The following is a 13,756-nucleotide window of genomic DNA, read 5'->3' as shown; positions in this document are numbered from 1 at the left end:
GTTAATCTGCATCAGAACCGTTCCGCGCCTGCTGTCCCCTAGCTTTGGCTTTCTCCTTGCTGCCGTTCCTTGCTCCACCAGGTCCTGGTCCCACGCCTCTGAACCAGTCAGCCTTACGGTTCTTGAAGACCAAAGCCGACGGCGGATGCACACCGTCTCCATGTTCCTTATACAGATGGCCAAGTCTCCCGCAAACCGCACACCAGTTCGGAAGACGCTCATATTTCACACGGAAAATCATCCTTCTATCGCCCACCTTGAGTGAAACAGCATTCTTCAGCGGCTTACCCACATCGATCTTGACCTGGGTCCTATAAAAATTGCCTTCAAAGTCATGTGAGGCTGGTTCGGCATAGATGAATTCCCCTAGCTTCGAGGCCAACGATGGGATCTGGGATACATATCCCTCTGGGAAGTCGTGTATCTGAGCCCAAATCTCCAACCTGTCAAGCTTGATCGAAGACGGCTTTGAGAAACCATCATACGGTGCCAGAACCACAACATCTCCTTGGAACACCCATGGACCGTCCCCCATTACTCGCTCCCAGTCCCCCAAGCATGCGAATTGGAGGGTGTACAGATTGTCCTCTAGAGGGCGGATGTTGACTCTCTGCGCAAGGTTCCAGGCTGCACGCATATTTTTATAGAACCAAAACTGACTATACTGCTTTTCTGTATTCACCCTTGCCACCGCCATCCAGCGCGTCGCTTCGGGCGACACAGATTGCTGATCCACCACCACATCATCTAGGTCTTCCTCGGAAAGACCCAACTCCTTCATCATCGCTGCCAGATCGTTCGGATCACCCGATCCAGAAGCTTCTGTCACCATATTCTTGTTTCCCTTGCCCGAAGATGAGTTCTACCGGGCTGTGACCAAACCCTAACCAACCAGACGCCGCTAGTTCGTCGCCCAGAACGGGGGAGCGAAACCAGATCATCACACCCGTCGTTAGATGGAGAGGACTCAGCAATCAGAGGTAGAGAAAGAGATCTCCACGCGCGGCGATGAACGCCACCGAGAGGACGTGAAACCCTAACGAGAGGGAAGAATTACACTAACGAAAAGAAGTGAAGTATTCATCTATGTGTGAGGGCCCTAAGTTTTAGTTTCACCCTGGGGCCCCCAACGTGCATGGACTGGCCCTGCACGAAATGTCCGGACCACATTATCTGAACGTTTACGGACGGTTTGATGGATGACGTTGGAGATGTCCTGGGAGGCTTAATCAAAACATAGGTGAATCACTCACCAAGCATACATCAATAACAAACAGAGCACCGTTAACCAGCAGATCATTCACCGCCAAAAAAAAACGCGTAATGGTCTTTTCTTCGGGGCATCAGCGCTCGCTTTGCTTCCCGCTCGGCAGCATGTTTTTGCTCGCTCCCTCGCCCGCTGGCTCACACTGGCAGCATGAGGCCCCTCACACAAAGGGCCTTGCCTGCCAACTGAACCGTTTCGCCCGTGCAGGGTGCAGCGCTGGGACTCATGCATGGGTGGGATAGATAGCCGGCGTTTTCGGCGTCGGCTCCAGCGCCTCTTCAGTCTTCAGCCCTGGAGACAGAGGCAGCTCTTCTTCCTTTCAGTAGTTGTCTGTCTTTGAGCAGAGCCACCTCCAATCCAGCCAGAGCGCCTGCCTGCCTGCAGAGCGATGATGGTTTGTGCTACGCAGCCGAAGCTGTCCTGAGAAATTGATCAGTTTAGTGCTCACGCGTGTGTGTTTTTGTCTGAATTAATCCAGGCGCTGAGCGAGAGGCAGCCGCAGTCGGAGAAGAAGGCCCCCCGGGCGAGGCCCATGTCGGGAAAGGCCGTCTTCGTGCTCTGCGCCACCAGCTTCTTCGTGGGGCTGCTGCTCAGCGGCCGGATGACGGTGCTGACGCCGCCGGCGTCGGGCAGCCACGGCGGCTCCAGGATCGCCCTCTTCTCCGACGACGACTGCGAGCACAGGCGTGTAAGTGCCACTACCGTTCGATCACACCATTTTTTCGTTCGCTCGACGCAAGCACACCACCACGTACGTATACATTGTTGTCGATCCTGCATGCGGCTTGGTTCATCGTTCATTTTGTCTTGGTTTTCAGAAGCTGGAAGAAGAGAGCAACCCGAACGATGTCATGAACGAGGTGACACGAACCCACCAAGCCATTCGGTAAGCACCTATCTTATTCCCGACAGTCAAGTGCCAATCGTACTATACTGATGTTGTTTACGGATGTATGTATGTGGTGGTGCAGGTCTCTTGACAAGTCGGTGTCGTCGCTGGAGATGGAGCTGGCGGTGGAGCGCGCCAAGAGGAACGGCGGCCTGGGCGCGGCGGTGCCGTCCAAGGGCCTCCCGAAGGTGTTCGTGGTGGTGGGCATCAACACCGCCTTCAGCAGCAAGAAGCGGCGCGACTCGCTCCGCGACACCTGGGTGCCCCGGGGCGACAAGCTCCGGCAGCTGGAGAAGGAGAAGGGGGTGGTGGTGCGGTTCGTGATCGGGCACAGCGCCACGCCCGGCGGCGCGCTGGACCGGGCCATCGACGTGGAGGAGGCGGAGACGAGGGACTTCATGCGGCTGGACCACGTGGAGGGCTACCACGAGCTCTCCTCCAAGACCAGGATCTACTTCGCCGCCGCCGTCGCCACCTGGGACGCCGCCTTCTACGTCAAGGTCGACGACGACGTGCACGTCAACCTAGGTACGTGCGTATATGTACCACACGCAGCAGTGGACTGGACTTGCTACGAGTTTGTACGTACCGTGGCTCCGTCGAGCTTAGTTGTGTGGTGGTTGTGCGTGCAGGGATGCTGACGAACAGGCTCGCCAGGTACCGGACGACGCCGAGGGTGTACGTGGGGTGCATGAAGTCCGGCCCGGTGCTGTCGCAGAAGTAATCTAGTGCACCGAGCTGAATAGATTGATCGTTTTGCCATGCCATTCGCTGATCTCTCGCCATGGGTGTGGGTGTTGGTGGCTGCAGGGGCGTCAAGTACCACGAGCCGGAGTCGTGGAAGTTCGGGGACGAGGGGAACAAGTACTTCCGCCACGCCACGGGGCAGATCTACGCCATCTCCAGGGACCTCGCCTCCTACATCTCTATCAACCAGTAAGTACAATCTCCAGTACATCCTAGGGTAAATGATCTTGTAAATTGACGTTGTTGGCTGATGATTTTCGTCGTACGATGATGGATGTGCAGGCCGATACTGCACCGGTTCGCGAACGAGGACGTGTCGCTGGGCGCGTGGCTCATCGGGCTCGAGGTGGAGCACGTCGACGACCGGAGCCTCTGCTGCGCCACGCCGCCAGGTACGTAGTACAGCACCTCCGTAGTCTAAAACCAATCTCTTCTGCAGTGTTATAATCTGTGAAGCTGATCTGCTCTGCTTCTCCTTCTCCGTGCATGCAGACTGCGAGTGGAAGAAGCAGGCCGGGAACGTGTGCGCGGCGTCCTTCGACTGGTCCTGCAGCGGCATCTGCAAGTCCGTCGACAGGATGAGGGCCATCCACAGCGCCTGCGGCGAGGGCGACGGAGCCGTCTCCAACTTCGCCGCCGCCTGATCGGCCGCGCCGCCCCTAGTGTCGACCAAGCTATGTTACATGCTTTGTGTTTTTGTCAGACTTGAAAACTATCATCAGAGAAAGGAACCGGCTGTAGTTTCCGGCCGGCGGCAGGTAAACCGTAGAAACGTAGCGGCGTTTTGAGAACAGAGCATCTCGTGGTTTGGTGATCCAACCGAAGGTCATGTCTTCTTTTATTAGTTTGCAAAAAAAAAAGTCTTCTTTTATCAGGACAGGAGTATCTAGCGAACGTCAGAGTATAACAAGTTTAATTGACGAGGACAGGAGTATCTAGCGAACGTCAGAGTATAACAAGTTTAATTGACGAGCATGACAAATACTCCTAAGTTCATTTTTACCAGAATATTGCCGTGCTTGCAACTAAATTTGTCATCCTTGCATCAATATAAATTATCATGAAAAGCATTCGATTTGTCATGCCTAAAAATCTGACGTCAGATTTTTAGCAATTTTATTTTATTAAGCTTTGGAGGTTGCAAAGCTTAGCTTTTACCTAAGTTAATCATTTGTTCATGTAAAAACAAAGGTTAATCATTTGTATGTCCATTGTTAGGTTCCAAGCCAGTGCCTAACAACTTAGTTCTGTAAATCACGGGCAAATTGTTAATTATCTTTTCTTTTTGCGGGGGAAATCAATGTTAATTATCACTGCTACCATGCTTTTCTTGTGACTGCACTCGCCTTCTGATGAGTCATCACACTTAGTTATGATCCTTCGAAATTTGATGGATCATTTGGTCCATTGTCATCAATCAACCTTTTCTTGTTTTATTTAACAACTTTGCTCTAACTAACTTTTTCTTATGATAACATATTTATGTCTAAAAATGTGAAAGTCTAATAAATTAGGCGTGTTTCTCAATCAACAGTCTTTCTGAAACATGTTGATATAGAAACAGTTCCACACAAAAATAATACTCCCTCTGTAAACAAATATAAGAGCTTCTAAACGCTCTTATATTTGTTTACAGAGGGAGTAACTGTTTCATCTTCATCTGTCCGGCCCATAAAATGTGAGTCCCCAGGTTCTAGTTAACCTCAGAGATCACATTAGAGGGCACATATTTATAAGAAGGAGCTATTGTCAAACTACATTCTCAATAAGAAACCTAAAGTCATGACATCGTAATGCTGGAGTTTTCTTGATATAGACCGAAGACAAACATAGACAGAAGCAAGCCCAATACAAATCTTTATACTACCTAAAAAATAGTAAGGTTTTTTTTCTGATTTCTATTTAAGTATTTATCTCTTGTTGCGCCACGTATAGGCTAAATGGTAGATGGCGCACACCCCTACAATACGTAGGTTTCTAAGTGGCCGGTGCATCAGGTAGGGCCTATACACCGGCCACTTAGAAACCTAGAATGGCCGGTGCATCAGATAGGGTCTATTTATTTTCTGTTTTTGACATTACACTGGTATAAAAACGCTCTTATATTATGAGATGGAGGAAGTATCATTGAAATTACTAAAAGAAAATAATACATGAACTTAGTTATTTATTTAATTCTAGAAGCATATTCATATATTTTTTCAGAGTTTGTGCCATAGAGATAGATACATGTCTAACAAAGTAACAAGGGAACAACAAGGAGAGATTTTAGAAGAATTTGCGAGGGCCGCTATGCTAGTTGCAATAAATATATGCAACATTTTTTTTCAGAAAAGCAAACGAAGAACTAAGAATCATGAGTAAAACTAGGGGAAAAAATGCAGCCCTCGCAAATGCTTTTTTGTAAGGATAATAATATATTTTCCTATTTTTATTTAAGCCAAGAACTAAGAGCAACTCCAACGTGGCGACCCATTTCGTCCGTGGGCGTCCGTTTAGGTCGGCGCGGACACAAAAGTCGGCCCAATGCGCCGACCCAGACGGATGCGCGTCCGCTTTTCGTCCGCGGCTGACCCATTCCCGGCCCATTTTTGAGCCGGATTTGAGTCGGCACAGACACGAGACGGACGCGCGCGCGCTCGCCTTCTCCTCCCCCGGGCCCGCTGGTCGGTGGCACATTGGCCTCTCCCCATTCAACAGCAAACCCTCGCCCGCCTCCTTCGTCGCCGACGCCGCCGCCCATTTTTTTCTGGTGACTCTGCCAGCTGCCGACACCGCAACATCTGCTATGCAACGCCGCCACCTCCCATGTCGCCCGCCACCGCCGTCTTGCCGCCGGGGAACCGACAGCTTCCCACCCCCGCTCATCCTCGACACAGCCGCGACCGCAAACCAAGAAGCCGCCTCGCCGCCCCGGCCAGATCCTCACCGGCACGCTCGTCGGACGCCCGACAGGGCAGCTAGCTGGTCCGTGCGTGCCGCGACTCCCTTCGCCGGCCGTCTCCTTCGTCGACGCCCGCAAGTTGTTCGACAATTTGTCAAGGTACAAAATGGACTCCGCCGACGAGTTCTTTTTTCACAGTTTCCTTTGCGACTCCGACGATTCGTCGTCCAATGACGAGGAGGAGATACTAGTTATTGTGTTGGTCCATCACCACCTCAATAGCCAGCGGGCGTTGTTGTGTGGCTCCATTCCGGATCACCTTCTGGCGTTGAATCGCAACCGAGAGAGCGGGCATTTCCTTTTTTGGAAGGACTACTTTGATACAACAAATCCGTTGTTCAAACATCAGAAATTCCACCGCCGTGTCTGTATGAGTAGGCATCTTTTCAACCGTATTAGAGAGGGAGTGGTCGGCTATGATGACTATTTCGAGCGCAAAGAGGATGCCGTTGGAAAGATTGGTTTCTCCTCTTATCAGAAATGCACCGCCGCCATCCCAATGCTTGCGTACGGAGTGCCCGATGATCTCATTGACGAGTATGTCCGTATGAGAGAGTCTACATGCCTAGACTCCATGTATAACTTCTGCAAGGCTGCTATTGCTGTGTTTGGCCCTAAGTACTTGAGAGAGCCGACTCCTGAAGATACAACCCGTTTGTTGGCGATGAATGCCAGCAGGGACTTCCCAGGGATGCTTGGCAGCATAGACTGCATGCACTGGGAGTGGAAGAACTGCCCTTCTACTTGGCAAGGGCAGTATAAGGGCCATGTCAGGGCTTGCACTATTCATACTAGAGGCCGTGGCGTATCAAGATCTCTGGATCTGGCACTCTTTCTTTGGCATGGCCGGATCACACAATGATATAAATGTGCTTCAGCGCTCGCCGGTGTTTGCTAGGCTTGCCGAAGGCAACAACCCACCGGTGAACTTTACTATCAACGACCACAACTACGACAAAGGATACTACCTGCGTGACAATATCTATCCTCAGTGGACCACTATTGTGAAGACAATCCCCAACCCTGTCGGAGAGAAGAGGAAAAGATTTTCCCAAGAGCAAGAGAGTGCTAGGAAGGACGTCGAGCGTGCCTTTGATGTTTTGCAATCTCGATGGGGCATCGTTCGGTATCCTGCTAATACTTGGAGCACGCAGAAACTGTGGAAGGTGATGACTGCTTGTGTGATCATGCACAATATGATCGTAGAAGATGAGCGCCCGGAATGTCTGTACATCAAGGGTTTCAGTTTCAAGGTGAGAACGTTGTGCCTGAGCATGGAGAAGCGGCGACATTTGAACAATTCATCCAATTTCATCATGACATGCGTGATCGAGAAACTCACGTGCAACTGCAAAATGATTTGGTTGAGCATATGTGGGCTCATGTTGGCAACCAATAGATGTATCTTCTTTATTCGGCTTGCAAAACTATATGAGACATTTTTACTTTTATTCGACTTGTAAAACTATGATATTTTATTCGATTGAAACTATGTGTGTAAAACAATGCAAAAGTTGTGTGTGAAACAATGCAAAAATGAGCTATTTGTTGAAATAGGGTGGCCAGCCGGCCATGCAGGCACATATGGATCGACGCGTTGGACGCACTACCGACCCAAATCTAAAACAGGACGGACGCCGAGCGGGCGGCCTTCAAACGGACAAAAAACGGATAAAAGCACCGTCCATTTGGGTCGGTCCGTTGAAATTGCTCTAAGCTCAACGAATAACTGAGTTCGAATGCAGCTGATGATTTATTATTTTTGCAGGTTTTAATGCAGCTGCTGATACACATATGGTTCGCCGACGTGCGTCTCCAATGACAATAATAACAGCCTATAAAGTCACCAACTATATAAGCATGGCTTTATGAGTAAGGGAGGAAAACATAGCCTATGCATGTCCGTAGTATACATTAATACATAGTCTGGACTCTGGAGTATTGAAAATTGAAATGGTTTTCCTTTCAACTGAAAAACAAACTGCATGTAACCTGAAGGTTGACCACTTGGCCTTCATTATCGGAAAAGATTGTAACCTGAAGGTTCTCCACTCGGACTCTCCTATACGAAGGTGTCATCATCACTTGTGCCTTCGGGAAGAAAGAAACAGAGAGGGAAGGTCGATCAGTGTATAAAGACATGCATCAGGGAAATGACATCTCATCATGGGTTTTAATTACGTACCGTGTACTATGTCCGGGATGAAGAAGACGCCAAAGACGGGGCGGTTAGGATGGGCATGGAGTGTGTTCTCCAGCGAAGCCCGGGCTTGCTTGACCTCGCCGACCATCACCCCGGAGGTGTAGAACCGGACATGAACCTTCCGAAGGGACACCAGGTATTCCATGCCCAGATCCAACCAATCGCCACCGCTGCTAGCTGCTTCCTCTTTTGCGACCCGCAAACTGATTTCAAACTTGACAGTTTCAGCCCTGGGCAAAGCTCCCGGCCGGAACACGATTCGGCCCGGCGATCGGCAAACCAACACGATTGTTGTCAGACAACGAAACCCATCAGCACCGAAGAATAGCTGCCTTTGGCGGGTGGTCCGCAATGTGAGACTATGAAGAGCCGATAACTTGCCAAGGAACCCAAGATCCTTCTGCCGCACTTCCTCCACCCATATGTGCAACTCGTGTAGTTGCGACAGATGGGCGGGATTCCTCCTTATCCACGCTGGCAGCATGGAGAATATGCCATGTCTGTCTGCGATAAATTCCCGCAGACTTCTAGGTGGCACCCAGCGTTCCCCCAGGAGATCCATGGAAGCGCCGCTGGCATCAATTTCTAGACTTTGGATGTTGGAAAGTTCTTCTAGTGACTCCACAAAAGCTTCCTCTAGCTCCATGCTCAGATCATTAAATTTAATTTGGAGCTTCCTTAATGCTTTCATGTTGCCCAATGCTTTCACAGTGCATAAAGAGTCACCACAGATTTCACCCAGCACTTCCATTGATGTCAGCTTTCCCAGTCCATCTGGAAGATTCCAGAGAGGCTCAGTTAGTAGGCACATCAATCTTCTCAGTCTGGTAACACTCGACGGAAGTTCTCTTATATCATAATTTCCACTCAAATCCAGCACCTGTAAAAACTGCAACTTTCCAACTTCTGGGACCTCAGAAATTCCTATATCGGCTAGACCTAGGTACCTCAAGTGAAATAAAGTCCCCAAGTCTTGAAGGTTTAGATGGCTATGATCACCAACATTGCATCCAGTCAAATCCAGTACACGTAAAACAACGAAGCTCGACAAAGGCGGCAATAGACCAATAGCAGATTTAAATGTGGCAATGGACCTCACTTGTAATATACTCTTAGAAATAAGAGGCATTGTTTGATGTTCTTTGATTGTATTTTGGAGGGACAACTTGCGCACATTTCTCTGAGAAGAAATGCCATCATCGGTACCATTCAATATGGTAACAAAATTCTCTTCTCTTGATAATGAACAAATTAGATCAAGCACACTATCGTGCACACGACAAGCATATACAAAGCCGCGATAATTGTATACCGGCTGGATCAAGCTTCTGTTCACCAACTCATTGAAGTAAGTCTCCCCGATCTCAAAGAGACTAGTTTTTGCTTTTTCACATTGGACAAAACTTTCGGCAATCCACATCCATATCAATTGATCTTTCATAATCTCGCGATCTTCTGGAAACATGCTTAGATATAATAAACATGTTCTCAGATAAGAAGGCAAGTCATAATAGCTAATTGATAGTATCCTCATCATCTCCTCTACACCGTGGTCTTTGGTAAGTCCACGGCCAATAGACTCTAGCAAAACATGCCACTCATCCTCTGGTTTTGGATGCTGATCACTAGCCAAAAGACTAGCTATAGTAATTATGGCTAATGGCACTCCACCACATTTCTTCAATATGCATGTGGACACTTCTTCTAATTCACGAGGACACCCACTCTCTTGAGAAAATATCCTTTTATAGAACAACCTTTTGGAATCATCATCACTAAGAGGTTCCATTTGATAGACTGAATCATTAGTAGATGAGCAGCAGAATTTAGATACGTTGACTATACGAGTTGTCGTGATTAGTCGACTGCCAAAATTGTTGTTTTTAGAGAAGGCCCAGTTGATAATTGTCCACAATTTCTCATCCCATATATCATCAATTACAATGAGGTACCTATATTAATTATGAGATCATTAATTTAATAATCATACACATGGTAAAATTTAAAGATAATATAGCAATATGCCCCGGAGATAAGATTATGGAAGGATAAAAAGACGGACCTATTACTAAATTAAATGATCATGTTTCAATCGACGTACATTAATTTATGTACACAATTTCTATTTGTCCATCAGTTTTTCTTAGGTTGCCCGTAATGGGAGTATCATAACTAGTATTATGCATGCCAAATATAGAATTAAATGAAAAAAGAGAGAGTTGAGCATCATATCATGATACCATATCATAATATATATTGTGCTATATATATTGCATGAGGACAAATAAGGTCATCTAAGATACTAATATATTAGTGAAAAAAGATAGTAATTTATAATACTATGCATTACGAAGGTAGTACCATACACTAGTATCATATGCATGGTACTTGATACTTTATGATACTACCAACTACAGGCAGCTAGGACAGAAAGATTATTGATTGAAATGATCATGTTTCAACCAAATATTAATGTAGACCTTTTCTATTTGTCCATCTTTATGAATTGGTAGAGCACCACACCTTCCACTATAAATACCTAGCGGAGTGACCCGAGCATTTGCTTGGCTAGATTTACTATACATTTTTATAAACATAATTTCTGATTTTTGGACACATGCTCCAATATGCAACAACATTATATATCTCTTCATCTTCACCTATTGACGGTGACCGTTTGTTCTCCTTTTTTTGAGTGGGGACCGTTTGTTCTCCTTGATCATGTATACATCACCTGAACTATTACCAACAATTGAGCTTGAATAGAGACTACAAACCACGAACCTAAATCTGGTTAGCATAAATACCCTGATCTATCATGAATGTACGATATACCAAGAAACAACTCAATTCGATAAGACATTTCGTCTTGTAAACATGAATGAATATCGTTCAATCCATTCCATTCTTGTCTATTTCTTTTTATATGTATTAATACCCAAAGTTATAAATTTGATCATATCCCTTTAGTAGGATTTTTTTCTCTTCTCGAAAAGGAGGTTAGGACAATTTTCAATCAATAACTAAATCTAAATACTGATGGCTTATACATAAATGTTGGACCATTTTGTTCTCCATATGTCTTATTTCTAAGCGAATTGAAATTAATTTAATTCATAAAACTCATCCACATTAATCCGCATCATTTTTCATTTATGTCATTTTCTACTCTCCACGGAAAGTTTGCATTATGTAGTAATATAAACTATTTGACTACTTTCCTTCATGTGATACCCTCACACACATACACAGCACAATGACATTAACCCACAATTATTCTCACATGGTGTTAACAAAGAAAAAGTATTCTTAGCTGATGCCATGCAAGCCCTTAAACGATCCTTATACATGTATATACTTGGTTCTTCGTCTCAATCTATCACTTATTCATCACTTCTAGTTGTTTTAGGGTTTGCGGTAATGGATGGTACATGGATACTTTTGCTCAACTACATTCTACAGAGGATGAACTCTTTTATTGTACAACTAAACCCATTCAAGTTGATATTTTTAATGCATATTTCATGTTTATCCTTTGACAAGACTACATAGTCAATACTTGTGCTTCAACACATAAATTCTCTTTCCGTTCTCAGTTTGTCACTTTTCCGTTCCTTCTCATTGTGGTTTATGTACAACCTATCTCTATATAGAGTTCATGACCAGCATTTTTTTATTCTAGTTTCATATAAAAATATTAGTATTTTTATCCTTGTAATATTTTGTATGCATTGTGCATTAAAAATAATATTTTTAGTACGAAAATACACAAAATGGTGACAGTTAGGAAGTAAATGGTGGAAGTTACTCTAAAATCCTCAATACTTTTAAACCTCATAACTTGCATATTATTCCACAAGCACCAATTGAAAGAAATTATCAGCTTAAGCTAGTTGCCATCATAAAGTGAGTGACAGGTGATACCTCTTGTTCTCGAGACGTTCCCGGAGTTTGTCGATGAGTTGCGTTTCGCCCAATATGGTGAAATGGCTTTCGTACATGTCAAGAGCAAGAAGGATATCCATCAAAATCTTTTTTGCACTAGCATTTCGACCAACAGAAACAAAAGCTCGGCAATCAAATTCTCCTTTAATCTTGTCATAAACCGTTTTGACAAGAGTGGTCTTGCCTAATCCTCCAAATCCGACAACAGAGACAGTCTTCAATTTTTTCTTGGACTCATTGTCTCCTTCTGAAAGCAACTTCATTAGCTCTTGATCCCTTTTCCCAGCAATGCCAACAAGCTCTGTCACTTCGGTGTACAGAGCCCGAAGGCGAGGATCGATGGGAGCCACCGCTGCAGGCATAGCGACAAGATTGTCGACATTGTACCGCACACGCCTGCTAGCAACCTCTTGGACTTGCTTATTGATGTCCTTGATCGCGTTCGCGATCTCATGGTGAGTCTTCCCCTTGATGAACAAGCCGGCCATCTTCTTGGTGAGCCGTTTAATCTTGTTCGAGTTAGCGGCAGGCTCAGAGCCGTCATCGACACGCACCAGAAACTTGTCAACAACATCCTCCATGTTGAAGGAGAGCTCCCTAACCTCGTCCGCCCAGAGCTTGACCTGCTCGTCGAGTTGGTCCCGTGGCACCTCGCCCACCTTGCGGAGGGCAGTGTACATGCTCTTCATCTCTTTCTCGAGAGACTCGACGCCTTCCCTGACCTTCTTCTTCAGCTTGTACTCCTCCTTGAGGAGCTCGAGCAGCTTGGGGAGCAGGGAGCCCATGGCGCCCGTCGCCAGATTCATTTGGAGCTGTTCCCTCTGAGCTAATTGGATTGTTGTTTGGTTGGTGTGCGTTTGGTGCTGCAGCGATGCATTTTGTAGAACCCGGGCAAGTTCAAAGGAAAAGATAGTATCATGTGAAGATGAATAGCTATACAGTCGTACGTACAATTGTTTGTCGCATGACTGTTCGCCTTTAAAACAAGCGACACCGGCCGACATGCATGTAATTTTCACATGTCCAGGAGGACCAGGACCACTCATTACTACAGCTCACGGTTCTCGATTTTTCGTTACGTGTCGGACACATGACTATTTTTTTTTTAGAATGGACACATGACTGTTCGCCTTTAAAACAAAGCGTCGCTGGTGTTCACACACATACAGGAGAGACGAAGGCAAGTAGGCAAAGCCATAAAAACACAGTGGGCGCGAGCGATGAGTAACCAGCACATTGCTCCGGTCTCCTTTACTAATTTGTAATAAACGTGACTCTCCTTTTCTCTACGATTCGTCTAGATTGATTAACGGAAATGTTATCTGGTGAACGCAAGATATTGTACGTTTCGCGGCGAACTTCCCAACGATTGTCAGTTCAAAAACATGAATCTTAAAGCGCTCTAGGTTGGCAAGTCAGATAGCCCAAACTCATTCGTCGGGAACACGCTGACCATGAATGCGTCCGCGTCTACAACCTTTCCTCACCAACGCCCCCCTCCCCCCCCCCCCCCCCCCCCCCCCCCCCCCCAACTCGCTTTCCATTCTCGGTTGACCATAGAAAGTGGCAAGGGAGTAGAGAGAGAGAGGGGGGATGTTCCGGCGGCCTCGCGACCGTGTCGGGGACCTGCCGACGCTCGCGTTGTCGGACTCAACGTATTCCACGCTCGACAAGGGGGCTCCACTGATGCATCTGAGAGAGGTTGCGGTGGCCCGCGACATTGGTGGCGACCGCGGACGGCGACGAGCCCCACTCCGATGA

The 13,756-nt window shown here is 46.8% G+C and overlaps 2 protein-coding genes across 2 annotated transcripts; one reads left to right on the top strand and one right to left on the bottom strand.

Moving 5' to 3' along the window:
• The first annotated feature begins 1,459 nt into the window (after positions 1–1,459).
• Positions 1,460–3,894, top strand: LOC125535565 (probable beta-1,3-galactosyltransferase 8). Its single transcript, XM_048698634.1, has 8 exons — positions 1,460–1,661; positions 1,746–1,955; positions 2,086–2,153; positions 2,239–2,684; positions 2,789–2,876; positions 2,967–3,092; positions 3,186–3,295; positions 3,396–3,894. The coding sequence occupies exons 1-8, from the start codon at positions 1,656–1,658 to the stop codon at positions 3,545–3,547; spliced, it is 1,206 nt and encodes a 401-aa protein (XP_048554591.1). The 5' UTR covers positions 1,460–1,655; the 3' UTR covers positions 3,548–3,894.
• Positions 3,895–7,735: 3,841 nt separating this feature from the next.
• On the bottom strand, positions 7,736–12,848 carry LOC125535554 (disease resistance protein RGA5-like). Its single transcript, XM_048698623.1, has 5 exons — positions 12,619–12,848; positions 11,975–12,570; positions 8,642–10,002; positions 8,033–8,554; positions 7,736–7,938 (listed from the first exon to the last, which is right to left on the bottom strand). Exons 1-5 carry the CDS (start codon positions 12,799–12,801, stop codon positions 7,910–7,912), a joined length of 2,691 nt encoding a protein of 896 aa, XP_048554580.1. The 5' UTR covers positions 12,802–12,848; the 3' UTR covers positions 7,736–7,909.
• Positions 12,849–13,756: the final 908 nt, after the last annotated feature.

Source organism: Triticum urartu, chromosome 1, assembly GCF_003073215.2.
Source record: "Triticum urartu cultivar G1812 chromosome 1, Tu2.1, whole genome shotgun sequence".
In the NCBI taxonomy this organism is placed as follows: Eukaryota; Viridiplantae; Streptophyta; class Magnoliopsida; order Poales; family Poaceae; genus Triticum; species Triticum urartu.
This window is presented reverse-complemented; position numbering and strand designations above follow the sequence as displayed.

Bases quoted from the DNA above. Each gene is read 5' to 3' on its own strand.
- LOC125535554 (XM_048698623.1), bottom strand. From the start codon at position 12,801: ATGAATCTGGCGACGGGCGCCATGGGCTCCCTGCTCCCCAAGCTGCTC. The intron at 12,571-12,618 runs GTCAAGCTCTGG...TTCAACATGGAG, and splicing joins GGGACCAACTCGACGAGCAG to GATGTTGTTGACAAGTTTCT. The intron at 7,939-8,032 runs GTACGTAATTAA...TTCTTCCCGAAG, and splicing joins CATCCCGGACATAGTACACG to GCACAAGTGATGATGACACC.
- LOC125535565 (XM_048698634.1), top strand. The intron at 1,956-2,085 runs GTAAGTGCCACT...CTTGGTTTTCAG, and splicing joins ACGACTGCGAGCACAGGCGT to AAGCTGGAAGAAGAGAGCAA. The intron at 2,877-2,966 runs GTAATCTAGTGC...TGGTGGCTGCAG, and splicing joins GGCCCGGTGCTGTCGCAGAA to GGGCGTCAAGTACCACGAGC.